General features: G+C 47.9%; 1 protein-coding gene across 2 annotated transcripts in view; it reads right to left on the bottom strand.

Moving 5' to 3' along the window:
- PNPLA7 (patatin like phospholipase domain containing 7) overlaps positions 1 to 26443 on the bottom strand; it is a 151455-nt gene that overhangs the window by 52049 nt on the left and 72963 nt on the right. For both annotated transcript variants that reach the window (XM_014952362.1, XM_014952363.1), the window contains 6 exons: positions 22980 to 23040; positions 20267 to 20416; positions 8361 to 8424; positions 7167 to 7335; positions 5843 to 6025; positions 4051 to 4169 (listed from right to left, as the gene is read on the bottom strand). In XM_014952362.1, coding sequence (XP_014807848.1) covers positions 4051 to 4169; positions 5843 to 6025; positions 7167 to 7335; positions 8361 to 8424; positions 20267 to 20416; positions 22980 to 23040 — 746 coding nt within the window. The remainder of the gene's footprint in view (positions 1 to 4050; positions 4170 to 5842; positions 6026 to 7166; positions 7336 to 8360; positions 8425 to 20266; positions 20417 to 22979; positions 23041 to 26443) is intronic.

Genomic DNA, 26443 nt, shown 5'->3' with positions numbered 1-26443 from the left:
GGGCCTTGGAGTCAAACACTGGGGGTGCAGAAGGCAAATGAGATCTCTGAGAGCAGAACAACTACGAGGTCTGCCTCTTGGACAATCTTCTAGTCCTTTCATCGTTGGGTAAAGCCATCACACAGAAGACGAAGCTAGGCTTTGAGGAGCACAGAGACCCCAGTTGTCAGCAGGCGATGGGGTGGTGGATAGACCTGCATCCTTGGTTTTCCAAGGTCTTCTCTAAAAGCATGGTGTGTCAACACCCTGCACGGGGCATGGGCTTCAGGAGCATGGACAGACAGAAGAGGCAATGAGTGGGCTCACCAGACACAAGTATCTCCATAACAAGGAAGGCATACCTTGCTTCTGCTTTTGTCCTCCCTTTTTCAGAGGGCCAGAACTTAAAATAAAGAAGAAAAAGCAGAAAGAACAGGTTGATGAAACAGGCCAACTGCCCAAAATGAAAAGGCCTGAGTCTGAGTCGAATCCCCAGAGTCAGCAGGAAAGCGCTGGGGGGAAAAAAACCTACTTGACATATCGAGAGCTGAGATGAAATAGGTTTGAGGAGAAAACTAAATGGGAAAAAGAGAAAAGAAAAAGATGCCCCGATCGACAAATACCCTTTGACAGCAGCTCCTCAGGGAAGGCTTAAAAGCTCTGCCTGAAGGACAGGGTGGTGGGGAGAAGGGGAAGGCATGGTGTGCTGTGGAGCCTTGTGCACCACGTCACACGGACGGGGCAGGACACCGAGGGGGAGGAAGGGCCATCTTCTGATGGCCATCTGATTTTGGTAAATTTAGAATCATAGAATCATTCAGGTTGGAAGAGACCCTTGGGATCATCACCATATCACCATATCCCCCAACACCACATCTAGATGGCTCTTAAACACATCCAGGGATGGTGACTCAACCCCCTCCCTGGGCAGCCTATTCCAATGCCCGACCACTCTTTCTGGGAAAAATGCTTTCCTAATGTTCAGGCTAAACCAACCCTGTTGGAACTTGAAGCCGTTCCCTCTCGTTCTGTCATTAATTACCTGTGAGAAGAGACCAGCACCAACCTCTCTACAGTGTCCTTTCAAGTCGTTGTAGAGAGTGATGAGGTCGAAACCACAACAACAGCGCACTCAAAAAAGGCCAAGTAACTTCTTTTAACAATAGCTCTTTCCTTCTCAATACGCATATCTTACAGGCATCACGTATTTGTATCCCACGTGTTACTGCCAATGCAAGTTCCTGTCAAAATGACAAAGTGGGAACCAGTCGACTGCTTCATGTTTCCCCATTGTGCCTTTGTGGAAGAGGCATAACGTTGGACCAGACTCACTCCTAGAACAATGCCATTCCAATCAACAACAAAGCCTGTCATCACAGTTTCGGTGAAGTCGGTCTTCTTAAAGAGCACAACTCGCTTTTTCCCCAAAGCCCTAGGGATTCCCGGATACTTCCGTGTTAATTATTTACTCCCCATAAATTTTAGTTTTCCAACAGCTTTGCTAAGACAGCGATCGAAGGGTGGGCTGTACGTGGGATGGCTAAAGGTCATGGGAACGATTTATGGGAGGGTTTCTGCCTTTGTTGCAGGATTTGGTGTGTCATTATGTTTGCAACTGCATTTCAAAGGTATTATTTCTCTAAACGCAAATCCTCTTTCCTTCCCTCAAACTCCACAATGTTTCTGACTGAAATTAAGTAAGCACTTAACAAAAGCAAACCACTATAATTTTAGAACCGTATCACTTCAATTTGTTGTATTTTTGTACTCGCAAGAGAAGTAAAACCTTTAGTTCCTCTGAGCTTTTTGTCATGACAAACCACAAAGATAATTACTAGGAAGCTGCTCTGGTAAAACCGCCCAAACCGACTGTCATTGGGAAGCCAGAAAAACACCCCCAAAATAACAACTAAATAATTGATATTACTGGAGTCACAGAAGACAATGCCTTTAACAGAAATAACCGCCAGCACCCTGTAACTATGGGCTTGCTCCGGGTTGTGACGGGGGTGATTCACGCTGCTCCAACATGGTGGGAGGTTTTTAGTGTGTTATCCAAAGGCTGCACTAATGATCAAGTGTCCCTGACCCGTCAGAATGTTTTTAGCTGGAATGGACTTTAATCACAGGATGACTTTAAGCACCCAGTGCATAATCCCTGGAAGTTCCCCTCTTGGTAGGGACGGGGACCTCAGAACTCACTTGGACCCGTGAACCTTCCCAAGGCAGATGTTTACACAGTCCAGAGTAACCTCATCCTTTCCCCAGAGTCTTAATTATAGTCTCACTTAGAAAACGAAGTTTTAAGAAATCCAAACCTTTCATCTAAACACAATTTAGAAGACAATTCAACTACAGAAACACCAGTCTGTACCTCTCCCTTGAAAACACAAGGCTCACACCATCCACGTGCCAGCCTGAACCCCCAGAAAAAGCATTTTAGCCCATGACATGAATAGGGTTTCAGAGAAAGAAGAAATTATTGTATTTGTCTGTTCTGCCATTTAATCATCTTAAAGTCCTCCATATTGCGTAGAAGCAGGAATGAGCAAATTAATGGCTGATGGGACGAGGTGACATCGCTGAGCGGGCGGTGACAGAAAACCTGAGGCCAGCAGAGAGGCCGTGCCATGGTTCAGAGCTGCGGAGGAGGACACGGGACCAACAAAGAGGCTCAATAATCCTGCTCTCTCTTACCTCTGCTCCTGAAAACCAGCAGGCGGTAGCTTGCAAATTAAGTAGGAGAATAAAAAAAAATAAAATAAAATAAATAGTTTGGCAAAAATTACAGCAGTGTTTACAGAAGGACGAAAGGAAGAGAATGAGCAAAATGTGCTGCCAGAAATATCGAAGTGCACATATTTTATCATGACACAGGCTGTAGCAGAGACAGAGACACCAGATCGCTGCGAACAAAAATCCCACCCGCTTTGAATTCGACAGAAGCCTTTCGAGATCCCCCAATTAAGTAGAAGTTTCCCTCCTCTGCTTTACTGTGCGTCTCCACAGGACAGTGCTTCTCTCAGAACTGAAATCCTGAGACCATCCCAGGTGAGGACTCTGTGGAGCCAGCGGGATAACGGCACCTTCGCAGACACTCAGGGAAGAGCCGCGGCGCTGCCTGTCTCAGCCTCAAGGGACTAATCACAACAAGCTGACACAAAGGAGCTCTGGCCTTTCCCCTAACGAATACACCCCCCAAAGCACACACTGGCCCCAGCTCTGGCCTTTCCCCTAACGAATACACCCACTGGCCCAAAGACAAAACTGTGATATTTCCCTGGATTTAAACAGACAGACGATGTGCAAATGATATATTTTATTTTTGAGAGTGGTATTTCAAAGCACCGTTTTAAAGAAGGGCTTCAAGCACACGGTGATGAAGACAACGGAGACGGCGCTCTCTTGAAACAAAGGGCTACTAAATTCTGTGTCTGTCTCAACAAAAAACTCTCAAAGTAAAAAGGGTTTCCAAAGAAAAACGTCAGTAATAATTTATTTCCAAAGCTCACTAGGAATTCAGATGGAATTCTAAGCGAGTGTTCAGCACACACCTTGCCCCCACGTCGGCAAAAATACAATCCTTCTGAACAGTGAGGCTGCCAGAGGTGTGTGGGAACCTGGGGGTTTGGGTCATTATGAAGAAGAGAACATTGTCCCATTAGGGGACATAATTCTTGCTGCTCAAACTTTGAAGAGCTTTGGGGGCCTTTGAAATATCGTGAGCCATTTTCTAATATAAAAATCCATAGGGGGAAAAAAAAAACCCAAAAACAATCCATAGTGTTGGCCAACAGAAGAAAGAAGAGTCACATTTAGTGCCTTGGTCACCTCCTGGTATTAAGCTCAACTGATGAGATGTCTCAAGAGGTCACAGACACTCGTGTTCCCTCTGCAGAAACCCAAGCACAAACCCGCACAGTGGGTTAAGTTTGTGTAAAAATAAAAGCAACTCCTCAGCATCTCCCCCAAAACGCTGCTCACAGAAGGGCGCTGGCTTTACAGCGCTTGGGCTATAGAAGCTGAAGTGACCGTGGTGCCCCAGGACCTGGCAGAGGACAGGCCACCTACCTGGCTCCTCCGCCCCCCAGCACCAGCGCGATGGCGTTCCCAGTCAGGACACGGGCCAGGCGAGAAAAGTCGGAGTGACGGTCCGGGGCCTTCTGGAAGACGCGTTCGTACATCTCGATCTGCAGAAGGGAGGCAGAAGTTGGTCACTTCTAAAGCTGGGGCAGAGTCTACCCTACCCCAACAACACACTGCTAAAAATCTGATGGCTGCTTGTCAAAGGGAAGGAGGGTTAATGAACCATCCAAACAGTCCCAGTGACCATAGAATCATAGAATGATCATAGAGTCATAGAATTGCCCAGGCTGGAAGGGACCTCCAAAGGCCATCTAGTCCAACCCCCCCGCAGTCAGCAGGGACACTCCCAACTAGACCAGGTTGCCCAGGGCCTCATCGAGCCCCACCTTGAATATCTCCAGGGATGGGGCCTCAACCACCTCCCTGGGCAACCTCTTCCAGTGCTCCACCACCCTCACAGTGAAGAACTTGTTCCTAATCTCCAATCTAAATCTGCTCCCCTCCAGCTTGAAGCCATTGCCCCTCGTCCTGTCACTGCAGGCCTTTCTAAACAGTCTCCCCCCAGCCTTCCTGTAGCTCCCCTCAGGTACTGGAAGGCTGCTATTAGGTCTCCCCAGAGCCTCCTCTTCTCCAGGCTGAACAACCCCAGTTCCCTCAGCCTGTCCTCGTAGCAGAGGGGCTCCAACGCCCTGATCATTTTAGTGGAGTGGCTCATTTAGTGGCTCCTCTGGACCCATTCCATCAGGTCCCTATCTTTCCTGTACTGAGGGCTCCAGACCTGCACACAATACTCCAGGTGAGGTCTCACCAGTCCCTCATACTTTTATAGTAGCCGGGAGAATTTCATCATAGTACAGTATTTTCTCTGGAGCTATTCTTCTTTCCTGACAAGGATCTGAAGTTACTGGGAAGCAGCCCAAGTCTGCCTCTGCACCACCTTTAGCATGGTTCTCGCAAGGATGGGGACACTCCCAATGAGGAGGCCTCTGCTCCCTACAGACACCTATCAACATGACCCTGAGGTGGTCTTTCCTGTCGTCAGCCATGCACATATGCTGTGTCCAGCTCTGGAGTCCTCAGTGCAGGAAGGACATGGAGCTGTTGGAGCAGGGCCAGAGGAGGCCACGGAGATGCTGGGAGGGTTGGAGCCCCTCTGCTGGGAGGACAGGCTGAGAGAGTTGGGGGGTTCAGCCTGGAGAAGAGAAGGCTCCGGGGAGACCTTATAACAGCCTTCCAATACCTGATGGGAGCCTACAAGAGAGATGGGGAGGGACTCTGGATCAGGGAGGGGGGCCATAGGACGAGGGCTGATGGTTTCAAACTGAAAGAGGAGGGATTGAGATGAGATCTGGGGAAGAAATTCTTTCCTGGGAGGATGGTGAGACCTGGCCAGGGCCCAGGTTGCCCAGAGAAGCTGTGGCTGCCCCATCCCTACAGGGGTTCAAGGCCAGGTTGGAGGGGGCTTGGAGCAACATGGTCTGGAGGGAGGTGTCCCTGCCCAGGCAGGGGATGGGACTGGATGGGCTTTTCTTCCAACTTCCAACCCAAACCATTCTGTGATTCTGTAATTTTATGATCCATAAAGAGACATAAGCCCCTTATCCCTCTGTTTCCTAGAGTAAGGTGAAGTCAAACAATTTAAAGAGAACACTACCTGTGTCACAGTCAGTTCCACATCAGAATATCATGTAGCACCATCATGTCAGACTTCCCTTGATACGTGGATTACAAGTAAAGTACAGCAAAGGGACCAGCCACCCAAGCAGGACTCTCTTACCAGCTTGGGCAGGCTTCTTTTGGAGAAGACTCTGCGGGGGCAGCGGAGGTGAAGATGGGCAGAACACCAGCTCCGCATGTTGAGCCATTCCACGGTTCGGGAAGGGAGAGGCCCATCCTCCTTATGGAGCAGGATAAGCTGCTTCTGGGCTCGGACCGCTGTGTTCTCCAGCATCCTCTCCAGCTGCAGCACAGACCAAAGGAATAGGGGTGTCAGGTATTTACTGCTACAGTAGCAGTTTAACAGAAATATGTATTGTGAAATACAGATATATAAATATACACACACACACATCTATACATCTGACCCCTATCCCATCTGAATCTCCAGACACACTAAGGACCCTCAAACAAGATTGCTTTAGACAACTGCTCTGTTAGCTGTGGGCTTCCATAGCATCCAGAACTCCAAAATCAGACAAGGAATTCAAACCCCACTACTTAAAAATGAATGCTTTTTACCTAAACCACAGACCATTAAATGCACAGCACAGACACACGCTGTTCATGCAGAATGAGATCGCTGCCCAAGCCAATACTTCAGCCTACAAATGTTCAGCATGTTTTGTTCTTTCACTTCCAATCAGACCCTTTTTTCCTCCTTGCATTCCTTATTTTTATTTTTTTTGGTTGATTTAGGCAACTGATGGAGACTGGCTTTTACTGTGCTTCCTGCCTCCCACAGACAGTCATGAGGAACCAACACAAAGTGACACACAGGAACGCTGCAGATGGTGCCAGTCCCAGGCTCTTGGGGGGTCAGACTCAGCGCTGCGCAATCCTAAAAAACCCACCGGTGACCTCCTTTTTAAATTTCTTGCAGATTTTATCTGCCTGGTCAAACAATTTTGGTAATGAAAGATCAAAAATAAAAATAGATAGTAAGGGGGAAAAAAAATACAGCTTACAATCTGTAATAAAACATACTAAATTATTCATAAAATATAATTTATATCTATTTTTTCCTAGTCACACACCATGAATTTCATCCAGGCAGTAAAGAAATTCTCTCTCTATCTGGACATCCTGCAAAGAAATTCTGGACAGAAAGGCAAAGCTTCAAAGTGATTTGGCTTTTGATTTACCATTGGCCAGAATGACTTTTTAGAGGAAAAGAACTTAGCTGGAAATACTTCTATATAAAACTTGCCACTTCAGAGGATCCTCATTCAATTCTTTTTCTATTTATAATACGCTTTTCTCAGGAATATTTCATTACTGATGCTTCCCTGGGTATTAAACCCAGGAAAATTCATGAGTGTGAAAGAACCTTCTTAGATGCACATGGTTAACGCTGGCAGCGCAGGAAGGAGCCATGTCCCCACCTCCCCAACGGTGGGCTCCTGCTCCCCCAGCCCCACGATGAGGATGCAGTCCGCCTGCCGGATGCAGCGCTGGGTCCAGGGGGTGAGGGTGCTGTCTGCCTGGTACAGCACGATGCGGTGGATGTCCTCCTGCTGGCCCAGCCAGCTGGTTAGTCGGTACTCGTGGGTGCTGGGGACAGAGAAGGAAAAAAAAAATTAAAATTAAAAGAAAAAAAAACCAAATTCAAATGGTTTTATATCACAGCTCCTGATGATAGAGAGAAATCTTACACATCAAGCACAAAGTCTTAAGGGTATCAGAGACCCGCATCTCTTCATAGAATCACAGAATGATATGGGGTTGGAAGGGACCTCTGGAGATCATCCAGTCCAACCCCCTGCCAGAGTCACCCAGAGCAGGTCCCACAGGAACGTGTCCAGGTGGGTTTGAATATCTCCAGAGAAGGAGACTCCACCACCTCCCTGGGCAGCCTCTGCCAGGGCTCTGCCACCCTCACAGCAAAGAAGTTCCTCCTCATGTTCAGATGGAACTTCTTATATTCAAGTTTGTGCCCATTCCCTCTTTTCCTGTCCCTGGGCACTGCTGAAAAAAGCCTGGCCCCATCCTCCTGACACCCACCCTTGAAGTATTTATAGGCATTGATCAGCCTTCTCTTCTCCAGACTAAAAAGACTGGAGTCCCTTTCCTCATCAGAGAGATGCTCCAGGCCCCTCATCATCTTTGTAGCCTCTGCTGTACCCTCTCCAGCAGTTCCCTGTCCTTCTGGAATTGGGGAGACTGGATGTTCTCTTGCTTATCCACTCTAGGAACCTTATCTGAACACATTCCCAGGCTCCTGCTTTCTTTATTTCTCCCTTATTTATACCACTAGACATATACACAGAGGAAAGAGGACACAGCAATGCTCAACGTCAGCAAGTCTTCCATGGCAGCCCAAAGCAGGAGTACACAACACCCCCTTGGAGCAACCCCACCTTCCACGTTTCACAAGTGAGAAAAGCAGCTATGGGAAAAAAAAAACAAACCCACCCACATTTGAACCAAATACTCTGAAACACTGGTGTCTCAAACACCTTGATGAGAAAGCACAAAATATGTTCAAACACAGGATTTTATTCCCAAACGCTGGGTATTTATCAGCCCAGCAGGGTGCCTCTCTGCGTTCTCTCGTAAGCAATGAGGAGGGCAGGTACCTATCGAGCGCGGCGAAGCCCAGTCGCTGTTTGATGTTGTCGCTGGTGAGCAGCAGAGTGGGACCTGGAAGAACAAGTTTCAGAGGTGAGAACCCTCCATCCAGCCCCCGCCGCCCCGCAGTGAGTGGATGGAGCTGTAAGAGACACAGGTCTGTGAGGCTGCTGTGAAGATCATGATGGATCAGTGCATGCATCAGAGTCGTCGTGGAAGGAAGAGCTGGCACAGGGTCTTCACAAGGATTCACATTTAAATGCAATAACCCCTTCCCCGCATTCCCTGGGCCCTGTCACTGCACTGCTCTCAGCCCACACGCTCTCTGTTATTGCATTCCTCAGTCTCGCAGGGTGGCAGTTTCTGCTGCAGCTGCATTCTCACAGACAATGCAGAGTATCACGTACCTTTCCCAACCATAGAAATCCCAGGAATCTGGTTTCAAAGGGAAAAAAAAAAAGCTATTTCCTGACCTATTGAAATACATCATTCATTCATCCTGCACCAAACCAACTCCCCAGATGAATCCTAAAGCTCCCCCTAGTACTGCTGCTTCTTTCTCAACACACTCTCAGACATCCATGCCACCACCAGCCCCAAGCAGAGACCCCCAAATCCATAGGGCACGGTCCGATTCCCACCACTCCCACCACCCAGACAGGCCCACGCACATCAATGTACACCAGAGATGAACCTTGGTGGACAGAAAGTGTCTCACAGGCACTTCAGTCTATTTTTCTCATTTCCATTCCACCAGCAGCAGCACATGCCATATGTGGTGGGGGTTGCGGAATAACTGCAGCTAAATGCAAAACCAAAAAGAAAAGAAAAGAAAACCTGAGGGATTAACCTCATACCTAAAGAAAAGATTATCTGTCTCGCACTGAGAGAGAAACGCGCCTTTACAAAACATGAAAGAGCAGTTGCTTTGTATTAATGTTTCCGTAATGTAATTCTTCACTTTTTCATTAATAAGAACTGAAATTTATGTGCGAAGTAACAAAACACTTAATTATGTGAGGTCTCTCAAGGCATTAATAAAGCAGCGTGGCTTAATGTGTTTAGTAAAAATCAAGGAACCATGAAGGAACAACGTGGTAAAAGGTTGCAATTTCACACTTATACGCTCAAAAAGCAAAAACCAGCAGCACAGAGGCTGGAGCTGGCATCCTGACCTTCAGGGCAACTCACTCCCCCCCCAGCGCGCGGTTCCTCCTGCAAAGACTTCTCTCTGTTTTAACAAACATCAGTGTTAGACTTGAAAAGAACTCAGAAGTATGAGATCTGGACTTATGCAAAGCATTTGACACTGTCCTGCACAACATCCTGGTCTCTGCATCAGAGAGAGTTGGTTTTGATGGATGGACCACTTGGTGGATGAGGAACTGCCTGGATGGCCACACTCAAAGGGTTGCGGTCAACGGCTCAATGTTCAAGTGGAAACCAGTGATGAGTGGTGTTCCTCAGGGGTCAGTACTGGGACCAGTGCTGTTCAACATCTTTGTCGGAGACACAGACAGTGGGACATGCTCCCTTAGCATGTTTGCTGACACCAAGCTGTGTGGCACGGTCAACGCACTGGAGGGAAGGGATGCCATCCAGAGGGACCTGGACAGGCTGGAGAGGTGGGACTGTGTCACCCTCAGGAAGTTCAACCAGGCCAAGTGCAAGGTCCTGCACCTGGGTCATGGCAATCCCAAGCACAAATCCAGGCTGGGCAGAGAATGGCTGGAGAGCAGCCCTGAGGAGAAGGACCTGGGGGTGTTGGTGGATGAGAAGCTCAACATGAGCCAGCAACGTGACCTGGCAGCCCAGAAAGCCCCCCACACCCTGGGCTGCATCCCCAGCAGCGTGGCCAGCAGGGCAAGGGGGGGGGGATTCTGCCCCTCTGCTCTGCTCTGGGGAGACCCTCCCCTAGTGCTGCCTCCAGCTCTGGGGCCACCAACAGCAGAAGGACATGGACCTGTTGGAGCACAGTCAGAGGAGGCCATGGAGATGCTGGGAGGGCTGGAGCCCCTCTGCTGGGAGGGGGGGCTGAGAGAGTTGGGGGGTTCAGCCTGGAGAAGAGAAGGCTCCGGGGAGACCTTAGAGCCCCTTCCAGTCCCTCAAGGGGCTCCAGGAGAGATGGGGAGGGACTCTGGATCAGGGAGGGGAGCCATAGGACAAGGGGGAAAGGTTTGACACTGAAAGAGGGGAGATGGAGATGAGATGTGGGGAAGAACTTCTCTGCTGTGAGGGTGGTGAGAGCCTGGCCCAGGTTGCCCAGAGAAGCTGTGGCTGCCCCATCCCTGGAGGGGTTCAAGGCCAGGTTGGAGGGGGCTTGGAGCAAGCTGGGCTGGTGGGAGGTGTCCCTGCCCAGGGCACAGGGTTGGCAATGGATGGTCTTTAAGGTCCCTTCCATCCTGAACTATTCTGTGATTCTATGATTTTTTTCATCTTGTATTTTCAAACGTCCAAATATATTTGCTCTTTGTTACGGTGACCATGAAGGAAGAACAAGCAAAAATGAACAAAAATATCCCATAAATTAAGACCAAATAATAAAAAAAGTAAAAGCTGGTACAAAGCATCAAAAGGAGGATGGACTTGAGAGCAGAATTTCATTTTCTCGTCATAAGGTTTATGGTCATTGGCTCCTACGAAAGTAATGACTCCAAAGCAGGGGGAATTAGTTCCTAAGCATTTCAAGAGCAGAACTGGTTAAACCTGCCCTTCCCTGCATCGGTGCTGCTGGAACATCCCTGCATGTCTGCAGGGAACAGACCCAAGGCTTGGGGGGGTTTTACCACTTCATTTTTAACATTGGTCTATTCTTTGATCGGGTTCAAATTCAGCCTCACAAACAGTCGGGCCAGCACAGCTTTGGTTGAGGTAATGGGATTAAGAGAAGAAACACTCCTGACACTGTGTGCTCTGAAGAGCACGAGGGAGAGAGGGCAGGTCAATTCTGGAAAAGCATTCAACAGCAAAGTTATCATTTGTGTTCATTAACGTGTCAAAGTTCTCAGCAAAACAGAAATGATATGTAGAGCAAATATTCTTCCAAGGCAGGTGACCTACAAAGCTTTATGACAGCGGTGGAAGTTTAGGAGGGAAAGAACGAAGAGCCAGGAATGCAAAATGAGCTGAGGAATACCATAAAAATGTCACAGAAGGAGACTAACAACATGCCCCCCCCCCCCCGTGTTCACCTGGTACCTCCCCACCGCGCTCACCGGGACACAAGAACACCAGCACAGAAGCCTGGAGGGCACCCCCCTGATCTGATGGACCAGGGGAACATGCCCTAAGGGGAAACCATTAAACCCAGTGACCCAGCCAGAATGCCTTTATACAGGGCGAGGGGCAGACTGTGCAGAGCTGGGGAGCACCCGTCAGTGTCGTGGTTTAACCCCGGCCGGCAGCCAGGACCGTGAGCTTCTCCCCCTTGCAGGGGGAACAGGGGAAAGGGAAGGGGAAAAAAACCTCATGGGTGGAGGTAAAGACAGTTTAATAGAACAACAACAGAAACATATATCAATATATTGTATATTTACCATCATTATTAAAGTAATACAACACAAGCCACTCTCACCACCCGGTGAATCAGTTGCCCAGCCTGTCCTGAGCAGTGATTGAGAATCCCCCTCCCGGCCAAACCCCGTTTCTATACCCAGTGTGACATCTATGGGAGGGAATCACAGAATCTTAGTGGTTGGAAGGGACCTCTGAGATCATCGAGTCCAACCACAAAAAAAAAACCCAAAAAACAAAAAAACCCCACACAACACAAAAAAAAAACCAAAAACCAAAAAAAAAACCACACAACCAAATACAAGGCACACCACACCAAACGCCCACCAAAAACACCGCACCCACCAACTAAACCCCACACTCAACACCTCACCATAAACCAATAACCTTGGGCACTAGAGCATGCCCTGAAGAGCCATGTCTATACGTTTCTTAAATCCCTCCAGGGATGGTGACTCCACCACCTCCCTGGGCAGGCTGTTCCAGTGCCTGACCACTCTCTCAGGAAAGTAGTTCTTTCTAATATCTAATCTAAATCTCCCCTGCCCCAACTTCAGACCATTTCCTCTGGTCTTGTCGTTCGTCCTTTGGGAGAAGAGGCCAACACCTGCCTCTCTACAACCTCCTTTCAAGTAGTTGTAGAGGGCAATGAGGTCTCCCCTCAGCCTCCTCTTCTCCAAACTAAACATGCCCACATATTCCACTGGCCATTCCATTTTCATTCTATGCTCCTTCTCAGCTTCTCCGGGAAGCTGAAAGAAAGTCCCTGAATAGTACAAACATCACTTAGCAACAACTAACACAATATGCATCGCTGACATCCCTTTCAAACCAAATCTGAACAGCAGCCACCCCTAGAAAGAAAAATAACTGTCCCAGCTGAAAGCAGGACCAGCTTGTCAAGGTGATGGCCACCTCACCCACAGATGTCTTGGATGGGGACAGGACATCTCCATCAAGCATCAAAAAGAGCCTTGAAGAAGGACATGGCTCCAGAAATCAATGTTCACTCACTTCATTTTGCATGTGGACAAAAAGCCGTTCCCAGTATGTGACACAAACATGTGTGTACAGAATCACAGAATCACAGAATCTTCTAGGTTGGAAGGGACCTTAAAGATCATCTTGTCCAACCGTCAACCTCACTGACAAAAATAGACACCCACACAACAAACAAGGAGCATCATCACTAAACCAGACCTCCCAGCACTACATCAACCCGGCTTTTGAACACCTCCAGGGATGGTGCCTCAACCACCTCCCTGGGCAGCCCATTCCAATGGCTGATGACCCTGACACGGGCAGGGACAAGGCTGTGCCAGCTCAGGGGGGCTCTGCCCAGCATCCCCCCCCCACACCACAGCGCAGGACGAAGACGCTCAGGCCCTTGTTCATCCCCAGCACAGAACATGGTGATGCTTCCAACCGAACCAACTCTGTTTTGCTTCAGAAATAACAACCATCTGCTCTACATTTCCAACTTCGAGCGAGCTCCCAATTAATCAACCATTAAATAACCCTCCATTAATGCGATCAAGAACACCAACATATGCGTCCTCAACTGCATGAAACAGAATGACCAGAAGTGTTATTTAAACCTCACTGTCGAGAACAAGGAAGGAATAAAAGTCATTCTCAAGTGCACCCCCCCCCTCACACAGCCACACCAGGAGGCAGGAGGGTCGGGGACGAGGTGTTACTGCATCCTCACCCCGCGCTGTCACGCTGACACACCAGCCTCTGGTGATGCTCTCCCCACACCTGACACAGCCTCGCAGGCCACTTACTGCTGCCGTCGGCATCCTCCCTCCATCCCTCCTCCAGCAGCCGCCCGCACCCTTCGGGGACTCTTCTCTTTCTGCAGGATTAGACACGGGGTGAATAGCTCAGAACAAAGGAGAGGTGATGGGAGGTAACATTAAATATTTATCTCAGCCCCTGCGGTAACTCTCTGACTGCCCCCAGCAGCAGATTGCTGGGGAACAGTATTACAGTGAGGAAAATGTAATGACATTCTCCCAGCCTCCAGCAATTTGCAGTTCATTAATTCCTCAAGCCAGAGGTGGTGACTTTTAATAGCCCCCGGAGGACTTTTTTTTCTTTCAGCGAACTCACTGGGATTCATAATCTCAGCTTTTATGTCCTTTAGGCGAGAAAACACAGCGTGGCAGCGGTCTTACCCCCAGGCACAGGGGATCATGATTCATGGGGAAACCTCGTGGAGCATCAAAATAGGTACTCCAGAGCCAGCTGCTCTTCAGTACAGAGCTACAAACCCACGGAAGAGAAGTGAGGAGAGAAAAAAGAATATGCTGGCAAATATCAGAGTCTAGTTCATTTTATCTTTTAAGAATATCAGGCACTCAAGAGAAAGGTTGAGACAGACCTTCAGAAAGGCTTCCATGCTCCAACCCTGCCCCAGTGAACAGACAGAAGTATCACACAAGAGACAGAATCACAGAATGGTATGAGGTTGGAAGGGACCTCTGGAGATCATCCAGTCCAACCCCCGGCCACAGCAGGTCCACCCAGAGCAGGTCCCACAGGAACGTGTCCAGGGGGGTTTGAATGTCTCCAGAGAAGGAGACTCCACCACCTCCCTGGGCAGCCTCTTCCAGGGCTCTGCCACCCTTACAGGCAAGAAGCTCCTGCTCATGTTTAGGTGGAACTTCTTATGTTCGAGTTTGTACCCATTTCCTCTTGTCCTGTCACTGAAAAAAGACTGGCCCCATCCTCTTGACACCTTCCCTTTAAGTAACTCTCTCGTTCTTTCCAGAGATGAGCACACCATTCACTTTTGTAATTTTTTTCCTCACATAACACCAATTTCCTAAGATGTGAAGGAGTGGGAATAGAGATACCCTCGTTCTAAGTCTAATAAAATATGGTCAAAAAGTTGCCCAGAGAAGCCAGAGGTCAAGGACTGATCTCTGATGGCCAATAATGTTTGCAAATCTACCTCACCTGGAAAAAACACTTGCACAAAAAAACTGTCCAGTACAAAATGTACTGAGGAAAAGATTTTAGCACAACAAATCGCCTGGACTTCATCGAAGGAGAATTTATATTTGGCCTCACAGAAGTCTACAAAATTATGTGCCAAAGAGACAGAACTGATGAACGAGTTTGATGTCCCAGTGTCAGAAGATCTTGCCCAGCAGAAGTTGTGCCAGGGTCCAGGCACCACATGAAACACTCGACATTTACATCTAATGTGTGTAAAGCAGGGAAATTCAGGCAGAGCTACAATTAAAATCTCCAATAAATTATTAGTAAAGATATTTCCATGAGCATTCCAATACCTTCTACATTTTTAGAAACTAAAAGAAAGCTTAGATTTAAAGGGCAGAAAGGAAGGAGAGAGACACATATGTTGGATTCAAATCCCTCTCTACTTCAGTTTGAATTTATATACGATCAGAGGCTCCCACATAAAATTAGAATTTGCGCAGCCATGTGGTGTCATTTAGCTGGTCTCAGTAAAAGAACAAAAAAACCCAACAACCAGGCAAATACTTTTAATAAAATCTGAATATTGCAGAAGAGCTTTTCACAGAATCACAGAATGCTGTGGGGTTGGCAGGGACCTCTGGAGATCATCCAGTCCAACCCCCTGCCAGAGCAGGGTCACCCAGAGCAGGTCCCACAGGAATGTGTCCAGGGGGGTTTGAATGTCTCCAGAGAAGGAGACTCCACCACCTCTCTGGGCAGCCTCTGCCAGGGCTCTGCCACCCTCCCAGGGATGTGGTTCCTCCTCGTGTTTAGCTGGAACTTCTTCTGTTCCAGTTTGTGCCCATTGCCTCTTATCCTATCCCTGGGCACCACTGAAAAAAGCCTGGCCCCATCCCCCTGACACCCACCCTTGAAGTATTTCCAGGCGTTGATCAGTTCCCCCCTTGGTCTTCTCCAGACTAACCAGACCCCAGTCCCTCAGCCTTTCCTCATCAGAGACATGTTCCAAGCCCCTCATCATCTCTGTAGCCCTCTGCTGTACCATCTCCAGCAGTTCCCTGTCCTTCTGGAACTGGGGAGCCCAGAACTGGAGGAAGTCATTGCTGAGCTGCTCTCCATCATCTTTGTAAGGTCCTGGAGAACAGGCGAGGTGCCCGAGGACTGGAGGAAAGCTTTTTGATAAGAGATGCTCTCAGCTCTACCAGGATTAAGGGGGGAAAAAATATTAATAATAAAAATAGCCATCACAAACCTTGACCAGAATTCATCGTCACAGTTAAATTAACCTGAAGCCTTTCACAGCAGCACCATGTGCCCACCTTCATCTCGCTCCCATCCAGAAGTGCAAAATTCTGTCCCTGCTTTTTGGAATTTTTATATTCTACATCCTTTTCTCTGGAGACCCAAAGATCAAGATTCCAAGGGAGAGTTCCCACACTGAAGCACACAAGGATGTAGTGCACAAGCAGTGGTGCAGCCCCAGCTCACCGAGCCCTGCAGGACTTGCCTCCCTCCTCAGTGCCCCAACCATCATTTCCACCCAAACCTGTCTCAAGAGGAAGGTGGGTCCAGGCAGAGTTATTGCCACCAAGGAACTGCTTCACCCTCCAGCTTTTAACAGAACAAACCCTGTGGAAACACGGGGACCCCTCAGTGTGTAACTGGGACACAGTCACACCGTCCAGAAACAACGCCTGAATTATCATAGAACCACGGAAACACCAGATCTCAAAGAAACCAGCCCAAATTGGGTGGATGAAGCTGTGGGTGGTACCAGCCGGTGGTGGTCCCTGGGTGCAGAGCCCAGCACAGCCCAGCCCAGGGAGCCCAGTGTGGAGAGCAGTCTGGTCACATCAGTAGATCCCATTGCAAACATCAGAGCAAAAAAATGGAAAAAAAATGAAAAAAAATATAATTAAACCCACCCAAGAGAAACCAGAGCAATAGGTCCTGCCTCACTGCAGGCAAAAGTGCTTTGGAGGGGAGGAAGATTCTGAATACTTTTTGCAGTTCTTGTGGACAGTATATGTTAATTCATGGTGTTACGAAACCTCCACTATCAGACTGAGATATTCTATTTGTCATTATTTTCACACTCCTTTAATAAGATGAAAGCAGTTAAAATTACCAAAAAAAAAAAAAAAAAATCCTGTTAAACAGATTAACCTCCGACCAGCTCCAGCTCTCAGCGCTGCCAAATAGCCTTCTAATGCCACTTCCAGGAAAAGAAAAACCGTCCCCTAATCTCATTTTGCTGGGTGTGTTCCAGCCCAGCCAGTGTCCCCAGCTCTGTCCCTGGGACGTGGCTCGTCCTGGAGAGCGGTGGGAGCCGGAACCTCACGATGGTTCACAGAATCACAGAATCTTCTAGGTTGGAAGGGACCTTAAAGATCATCTTGTCCAACTGTCAACCTCACTGACAAAAATAGACACCCACACAACAAACAAGGAGCATCATCACTAAACCAGACCTCCCAGCACTTCATCAACCCGTCTTTTGACCACCACCAGGGATGGGGCCTCAACCCCCTCCCTGGGCAGCCCATTCCAATGCCTGAGAACCCTTTCAGTGAAAAAATTGTTCCTAATATCCAGCCTGAACCTCCCCTGGCGCAACTTGAGGCCATTTCCTCTTGTCCTGTCACCTGTGACTTGAGAGAAGAGACCGACCCCCACCTCTCTACACCCTCCTTTCAGGGAGTTGTAGAGAGCAATAAGGTCTCCCCTCAGCCTCCTCTTCTCCAGGCTGAATAACCCCAGCTCCCTCAGCCTCTCCTCATAAGACTTATTCTCCAGACCCCTCACCAGCTTTGTCGCCCTGCTCTTGACCCGCTCCAGCACCTCCGTTTCTTAAACCATCTCCCCGTTACTGTGTGACTTCTCCCAATTTCTTCTCTCCTCTTGTCTCCAAACTGCTCCAAGGGGATTCTCAGCATCACTGCTACGTTCATCTAAGTTAATATTAACAGGAAGAGTAAAGAATTTGCTAAAATAATACATTAAGTTGCAACAGAAAGCTCAACCCAACTGCTTCAGCCCCACACCAGCTCATGCAGCCCAAGGCCACCCTCCACTGCTCTGGAAGGTATTTAAAGCCCAGAGCAATGAAACAAAACGGATCAAATGTTAAGTCAAGTGTTAAATGGCAACGTCTGATCACGATTTGTAATTAAACCAAAAGTTCTAGAAAAACCAAAAGAGTAATCAGCAGAAATAGGCTCATAGCAGCAAACGGACACAGCGAAGCCCCTTATTTTCACAATTAGGAACAGGGACTCAAAGAGACTGCCTTAAGAGAAAGATTTTCAATTAAGCCTTCTCAAGCACATTAAATAACACCTCTCATTTCCATAAATACATTTAAGGTCTAATCACAGTTCACACCCAAACCCCAAGAGCTAATTAGCCAATTTGGAAGCGGGAGGCAGGGAAGTCCTCAGGTGGCAGCAGCACCAGGCTCCAGCACCAGCTGCTCCCCAGGGGCCAAGGGGACCCTCCACACACGCCCCCAGACCTCCACGCGGTCCTAACAGTCAGGTGAATAACAACGAGGGAATCTGAAAAATAAGCTGAGCAAAATGCTCCACAGCGCTGACTTCCCTCCCCGTTCCATTGTTTGATGCAAGAAGTCAGAAGAAAACTCATCCCAAACCCCAGCCCCTCTCCTTACAGCGAGGCACCATCTGGCACATCGCACCAGTGAGGAACACCCAAACAACTTACAGCCATAGGATAAAGGAGAAAATACAAAAGTTACCAAAAATTAAAAAAAAAAAAAAGAGAATGCTGCTTCTGCTAAAAAAAAAAAATGATAAAAAAATAAAGCCTGCAGGAAAACCCCTCAGTACAGTATGGAAACACGTCCGGCAAAGCACGGGCAGAAGGTCTGGAGGTTCAACCACCATCTCAGAGGTTGGTGGGGCTGACCCGGGAAGGGGGGCTCCCGAGGCCGGAGAGCTGGCTCCCCCAGCTGTGATTTGAACCATCTGGGCAGCCGTGTTCCCACACAACCCACCGCAGCCCCCTGCTCCGCTCCAGCAAGAACTCTGGATGCCAAGGTCGTAGAGCACCCTCTGTAGCTGCCAAGCACCCCCAGACATCAGGTGAGGAAAAGAAAAAAGCAGGGTGAAGGAGGAAAGGCCAAATGATCAAAACAAAGCCCCTCGTTTGTTACGTTCTAGTTGCTGTCAAGTAGATGGGTTATTTTTATTCCGAATAGTCCAGAAAGTTGAGTTTCTGTTTGTTTTATTTACAGGCTCCCGCTGCTGTCACGCATCAAAACAAGCTGGCAACGATCCCTAAGAAGTACCCATTAGCAATGCAGCCACGACTGAGAGCTGTGCTCCGTTAGGGATGTAAAATTCTTCTGCCATCTCAGAATAAAAGGAGTCTTCAAACGCCCACAAAAGAGTTCTCGCTGTAACACATCTCCACCACAAGCTGCACACACATCCCTGTTCCAAAAGGTTAAAGGGTTCAAGCATCAGCAGCTTTTCCCCGTGCCTGCTCACCTAGAAGATTTTTTTTAAGCAGAATAATAAGTGCCAGCTCCTGATATCCTTAAGGTCAAAAAGGAAATAACCAATGAATGTAAGTGGTTATACCTCAAGCATCGCGTAACCTGTACTTTTCAAAATAATAAGGCGTGAGACAGCAGGCTAACAATTCATCAAGGGCTACAGGAGACTGACTCAAGAGATCTGCGGCAGCACATGAGGATGAGAAGAGGATGTTCAGGAAATGTCAAACCGTAGCACTGAGTGTGAACTGTGAATTAAATACACGGTTTTGTGAGGAGCTACAACTTGCACGCACAACTTGACAAACAGAGAAAGCAATTAATGGCTCAACCGCGAGCCGAACACATGGTTTCATGAGCTCCAGAGACAAAAAAGGCAGCAACAAACGGGACAATGATTTGAGACGTAAGTTTGGACTTCCTGTGCCAAATTGGATGTTCCCCACAAGCCTCTTCCATCAAGTCTTCTGTTTATGACTCACTGCACGGTGGCAACAAAAGAAAACTGCCGAAGAAATCCTTTGCTGGATGAGGGTGTAGAATTAAGGAAGCCTGAAAGTCTCAGGCAGGAGAGAGAACCAGGGTCAGGGATGCTCCCCGGGAACTGGTGGTGGGATGTGCCCACTGGAGTCTCAGGGCTGCTGGTGGCAGGAGGCCAGACTGATGGGCTAATATTTCTGAGTCATTGAGGCCGCAAAGTTTTCCACTGAAATTAGGAATGGGGACAGAGAAGCACAATTTTTTCCACTGAAATCAGGGATGGGGACAGAGAAGCAAGAGGTGACGAAACGGGCTGCTCCTGAGCACCGCGGTGCCGCTACCCCCTAAGGCAGCAGGAATCCACCTCTGACTAATGACAGGCCATACCCCTCGAAAAAAACAAGCAGCATTTCTTTCCCGTGGCGCAGTAAGACGTGAACACTTTCTTACCCACGGCAGAGAGGGCATGCTTGAGCTCCAGAGTGAAAGCCGTGAGCGGCACCTCTTCGGAGGCCGGCATGATGGCCACCGTGGAGAGATTGCTGGCAGGATTCCCCGCATCCCACTTGCTGCTGGAGCTGTGCAATCCCAGGGGGTGACCTGCAGGGAAAGAAAAACCACCTTGCCATCAGCCAAAGCAGAAAGTGAGGCATCACGCCATCGTTTCCAACTGCCAGGCAGCCAGGAAAGAGGCACTGAATTCCTCATCCCACGGTGAGCAACTAAGGGAACTGGGCATGTTGAGTTTGGAGAAGAGGAGGCTGAGGGGAGACCTCCTTGGCCTCTACAGCTCCCTGAAAGGAGGGTGTAGAGAGGTGGGGATTGGCCTCTTCTCCCAAGGGAATAATGACAGGAGCAGAGGAAATGGTCTGAAGTTGGTGCAGGGGAGGTTTAAAGTAGATTTTGGGAAGAATGACTTTCCTGAGAGGGTGGTCAGGCCCTGGAACAGCCTGCCCAGGGAGGTGGTGGAGTCATCATCCCTGGAGGGATTTAAGAAACGTGTAGACGTGGCTCTTCAGGGCATGCTCTAGATTGTGGGGGTCTTTTGTGTGTGTGTGTGTGTGGTTGGACTCAGTGATCTCAGAGGTCCTTTCCAACCACAATGATTCTGTGATTCTGTAAATCCACATCACACAAAAAGAAAAAGTTCCCACATATTTCACCCGTAAGAGGATGAAGATGAGTCTCCATCACGTCTGGCTGCTGACACAGCACACATGGGTAAAAAAGTTGGGCCATGGTAAAATATCTGGGTGCCAGGAACAGGTTAAATACAACGTGCATTTACCTGACCTGCTGAGAAAAAGATAAGGCAGCACTTGGAATCACTTTGAACGGCCACAGCTTTGGAAAAGGCATTGATTTTGCCCAGGAGAGGAATTAGCTTAACTACCCAAACCCCAAAACCTGTTGCCAGTATCAAAACACTCCAAAAATTAACATTCAGTTTTTATGGTATTCCTGACCAAGGAGATAAAAACCCATTTTCAACAAAGTTCCCATAGGGAATGCGTGTCTCCACCTATTTTCCCTTCTCTCTGAGATGGGAAAATGTGGAGCTTAACAGGGATGTGCTCAGGAGTATTTACATAAAACATGGAACCGCTGCAAAGTGCCTGTGGAAGCATCTCCAGCACAACATGGGAACCTGAGAATGGACAGGGATGAGCAGAGGAAAGCGTTTTTTGACGGAAGCATGCGATGCACATGACAAAGATTAAGGTCCTTCTTGATGGCTTAGGACAGGAAAAGATCAGTCATAGGGGTGTTCTACAAACTCTTCTTTTTATTTTGATACTATTTCCTTCCTCTTTAGCTGAGCTTTCTCAGACAACCTTTCTTTGCTGCTAATGCCTATGAACTCTGCTCCAAGTACACAATAAACTCATTGTCACCTGAGTTAGGATTTAGTTTCCTGCTTTTCACCCAGCAAAGGCCTAGGGTGCACCATTAAGATGAATTCTTGAGATGAACATATGGAAATACTTGATTTACCATATGAAACCTCGCTCAAAGTCTATATGCAAGAGCTGGACACAAAGAAATATCAGATAAACTTTTTTGCGAACATATTCAGCGATTGAGTTATTCATTTCAAGTGTTCTAAAACAGCTCTGCACGGACCATTAAAGAGTTTTTCCACTCTTTTTGGCCATCTTCAAGAAGATATTGTAGGTTCAAACACATTACGCATCACTGCTCAGCTCCTTCATCTCCGCCAGCCCTTCCCTCCTCAGAACTTCAATGGCGAGTCTCTGATTGAACTCCTGTTACTGCCACTAATTGTCCTCCCGTTTTCTCCAGATGACATCTTGCCCTCTTTCCCAACCCCTGCGGGCTCTGCCCGAGGCCACAAAGGCATCTCAGCACCCACAAAAGTTTCACTACAATTATCACCGGAGATTCACACGCAGCTGATGGTGGACAGAAAGCTGAGCACGTAAAGAGTGGACTTGGAGATTCACTCCCCAAAACTGCCCCAAAACCTGAGAATTGATTACCTCATTTTCAGTCTCCTTGGAATATTTAAAAACAGCAAAAGAAGTAATTAAAAAAACCAAACAACCAACCACCCACAACAGCAAAGAACCTCCCGACACCCTCAGGAGTTAACGGGCATCTGTTTTCTTTTAAAAGCTGCTCAAGAAATTTTGGAAATTTTCCCTCCTACTCGTTTCCATTCCACCAGCAAACACACTTTGTTTTGCCTCTGCCACACACAGAGAGCTTGAGAACCGACCCGCAGCAGCCCATTTCCTCCCAGACAACTCATTAGGATAATGCAAATACAGACACATCGAGTCGGTCTGGCTGCAGACGCCGCTCAGCACGACTATCTGATTCAAGCTGCTATTTCCCATCCTCCCTTTGAGCTCCTGCAAGAGATTTCAAGGAGATTTCACTGCTCATACACAGCACCCCTTCTCTATCTCACTGGCGGATCATCCCATTCCCACACTTCACCACGCTCCACAAAAAAAAAAAAAAGTACATACACACATATATTTATAATAAAATCAGCATTCACTTGTGAAAACAGCTAAAATATTTAGCGACAAACTCTCTTTTCAAGTATGCATTTTCTGTTTCCAGATTTAACGATGCAAATCTGGCTCCGAGGAAGCACCAGCATCAATGGGAAGAGTCCAGGAAGGAGCCTTACCTCCCTGCTGAAGGCTGCCAAGAATCTTCTCGCCCAGCAAGTGAATAAGTCTAGTCACAACCTAGCAATGGGAGAGAGGGGAAAAGAAAAGAAAAAACAAACATTCAGGCAGAGGTACTAAATATAATGCATTTAAACAGATACTTTCCAACTTTTCTAAGATATTATCTCAAGTTGAACCATGCAAGGACAAGGGTTTATAACCACGGCTTCTTTCCTGGCTGTAACCTGTGGTGACTGATCATTTGTCTTGATTTCTTTTACCTTATTTTACTCTAATCTGGAAAAAAACAAGAAAACAAAACAAAACCAAAAAAGGCAGTATTTAACTTGCTTTGGGAGCAAAAGAAAAAAAATCCAATTATTTCAGGAAACAAGTCAAATTATGTTTTCAGTTCTCTTTTCTCTCCACAGGGCACTTGTACCTCTGAGTCCCTGTCCTGACCCGGTGGCTCTCGCTCACCTCCACCCTCTGAAGGTGCTCCAGGCTCAATAAGGTTCCATTTGGGCTCAAACAGATCCCCCCCTCACCCAGTTTTGCTTCCTCCTGACCCCCAATGAATTAATCAATGTTTACGGTAACCAATAGAAAGCATCTTGAATGAAAGAGATAAAGACACACTCTGAACCCCTGCAGAATCACAACAAACTATCGAAGAAAATGCTTTCCCCCTCAAACCACGTTTGTGTGGCACCTTTGAAGGGACAGATTTTTCTTCCCAGCTTTTTTTCCCCCAGGACTTATATCAATATAAACCAATATTCAAATAGCCAAGCATGGCTGAGAGCTGACAAGCTTCTCTCCAACTTCAATTAACAATCAATAATTCCCCACAAGTGGAGCGATTCCCCACAGAAAACTAGTAATCATAATACCAAGGAGTGACAGGCTTACAAAAATGCATGATTTATTCTAAAAAGCTATGCACAAATGTTTTACCCAATAGAGGTATTTAAATGCATTAAGAATTAATAGAGCAATCATTAGATACTCTCTCCCAAACAAATAATTCAAGGGCAAAATATCTCTAATCTGCAGGAGGACATAAAAATAAAAAACCAAACAACCCCAAAACCACAAGGAGAAAAGTTCTCCAAACTCTTAACAAGTTAAACAACAGCAGCAAATGGCTACGTTGGGTTTTGGAGAAAGAAACACACGCTGTTCCCATAAGAACAAGCACTTCAGGATCCATCTTTTAAATAAAAGACTGAGTTAAGCATCAAGGCAGGTCAGTGTGCCCAGCAGAATCACTTCTATATCCTGCTTTAAAAAAACATAAAATAAAATAAATTGCCCTAGACTGAAACTCCACAGCTTTACTCGGTGTCAGTAGCTCTCCAGGGCCTGGAGGAGGGAAGGAGCACACAGGAGGCTCCAACATGGCGTGACCTCCAGTGGAGTGAGGAGGAAGAGCTACACAAAGTTATTTGAGCAATTTCTGTCCCAAGTTCTTAAAGATGCCCCATCAACGGCCTCCTCAGTGAGCCCCGATTGACTTCTCCAACGTTCCTCTTATTTGCACCAATAGTGGACAAAACCCTCTGTACCCACTTCACCGACACGGCACGACCGCGGAGCTAACGAGTGATGGTGGAACAAGGGCAGCTCCCGATGGCAGGGGAGCTCTCAGCCACCCTCCTCAGCCAGGAACCCCAACCAGGAGATAACACACTTCCCCTTGTCCAAAGCCCAACAAGAGCTAATGATCACCCAGCCAACTCATCACCACTTTAATAACACCAAGATTCCTGGGATTCAATTAATCATAGAATGGTTTGGGTTGGAAGGGACCTTAAAGATCATCAAGTTCCAACCCCCCTGCCCTGGGCAGGGACACCTCCCACCAGACCAGGTTGCTCCAAGCCCCCTCCAACCTGGCCTTGAACCCCACCAGGGATGGGGCAGCCACAGCTTCTCTGGGCAACCTGGGCCAGACTCTCACCACCCTCAGTGGAAAATGGCTCTGGGTGTAGTACAGAAAATTACCCGAACTACAGGGAGCAGGGAGGGAAAGAGGGAATTCTTAATAAAACTTAGGAGGCTGCTTGCCCTTCCCAAGGGAGACAACCTGCCTCTCGAGAGCATTCGTGTCCCCAGCTCCCATCGTTCACCCAACAACCCGCACCTGCACACCAGGGCTTTCCTTAAGCAGTTTTGGAAGGTGATATGAACATTTTACATTCCTGAGCCACTTTAAATATCAGAATTTTAATTACTTACTAAAACCATCTCCTGTATTTATAACTTTTTCTGCTTTACAGGCAGCTCAGGGGACCTCCAGCTTAGTTAAAGAAAATGTCCAAGGTTAATGATGGAACTAAGAATAGAACCTATTGCTCTCATTTTCCAGTTGGCTGCTCCTGTTACCAGGAAATATTATTTGCCTTGTTTGCTGGAGCAAACCTTACAGCCTCGGTACATATAGATATGGAAAAATTATTTCCCCGGTGACTTTGTAAGACAAGCAAATTGCTAACCATAACGGGATGAGTCACTCTGTCGCAGTCATGGCAACGTCGAAGGAACATCAATTTGGGATCAGAGCTAAGAACTGGCCTGAAATTTCCTTGGAGTTTGATGTTATGTACCCAAAATCTTCTTTTTTGCAAAAAGGCAATGAGTTCCTCTGAAAGGGACCCGTCCATCCCTCTGAGGGAGAAGCCAATATAAATCATATTTCTTCATCGACAACAGACCCAAGCGTCAACCACTGACCTGCCCCCACGGCTGGGTGGAGCAGCTCTCACCAAATCCAATCCAACCCGGAGAATTAAAAAAGAATGACCCTTTGGGTTTCCAAACCCCTTTATTCCAACCTCTGTGGCAACAGGGCACAAGAAGAAGGAGCAGCGCGGCTCGACAGAGCCCAAGAGACGGTGAGAAGGAAGCCAGGGGACCAGGATGGGACCTGTGGGGTGGGATGGAGGGGCCTGTGAGGTGAGATGGAGGGGCCTGGGGAGGGGAGGAAGCAGAAATGAGCCCTGGGGCTGGGAGGGCTCAGACAGGGATTGCAGGGAAAACTGAAGAGTTCATCCAAGCATTCCTGGAAGAGAGAGAGGCAGGAGAAAGGCAGAGACCAGGGCACTGGCAGGCAGGTGCCTCAGCACAGACGGCTGGGCAGGGATTCAGCAGGTGCTTATTCCCACCCTATTTAGCTGGATTTTGTAGGAAAAGCCCTAGAATTGGCAGTGAGGGTTTGAGCAGAAGGGGAAGGCAGGAGCTCTGGCAGCACTGATGGGAAAACTGGACTTATCTGGAAGACACACTGAGTTTCCAGCCCTCTGGAGGTGCCACCAGCCTCCACCACAGCTCCACCCCAGCACCTGATGGACAGGGCGCTGGTTTTCCAGAAGAAGGCAGGACTCCCACCCCTTCTCCCCAGCCCTTCCTGAGCGGGGTGCCAGCAGAGAGCAGCTTCCCAGACATCTGTACATGCAAAACTGTCTCGTTGCCGCGGTGT

Source organism: Calidris pugnax, unplaced genomic scaffold (genome assembly GCF_001431845.1).
Source record: "Calidris pugnax isolate Ruff unplaced genomic scaffold, ASM143184v1 scaffold135, whole genome shotgun sequence".
NCBI classification, from domain to species: domain Eukaryota; kingdom Metazoa; phylum Chordata; class Aves; order Charadriiformes; family Scolopacidae; genus Calidris; species Calidris pugnax.
Note: the sequence above shows the minus strand (reverse complement) of the source record. Positions and strands in the feature narration are given on the sequence as shown.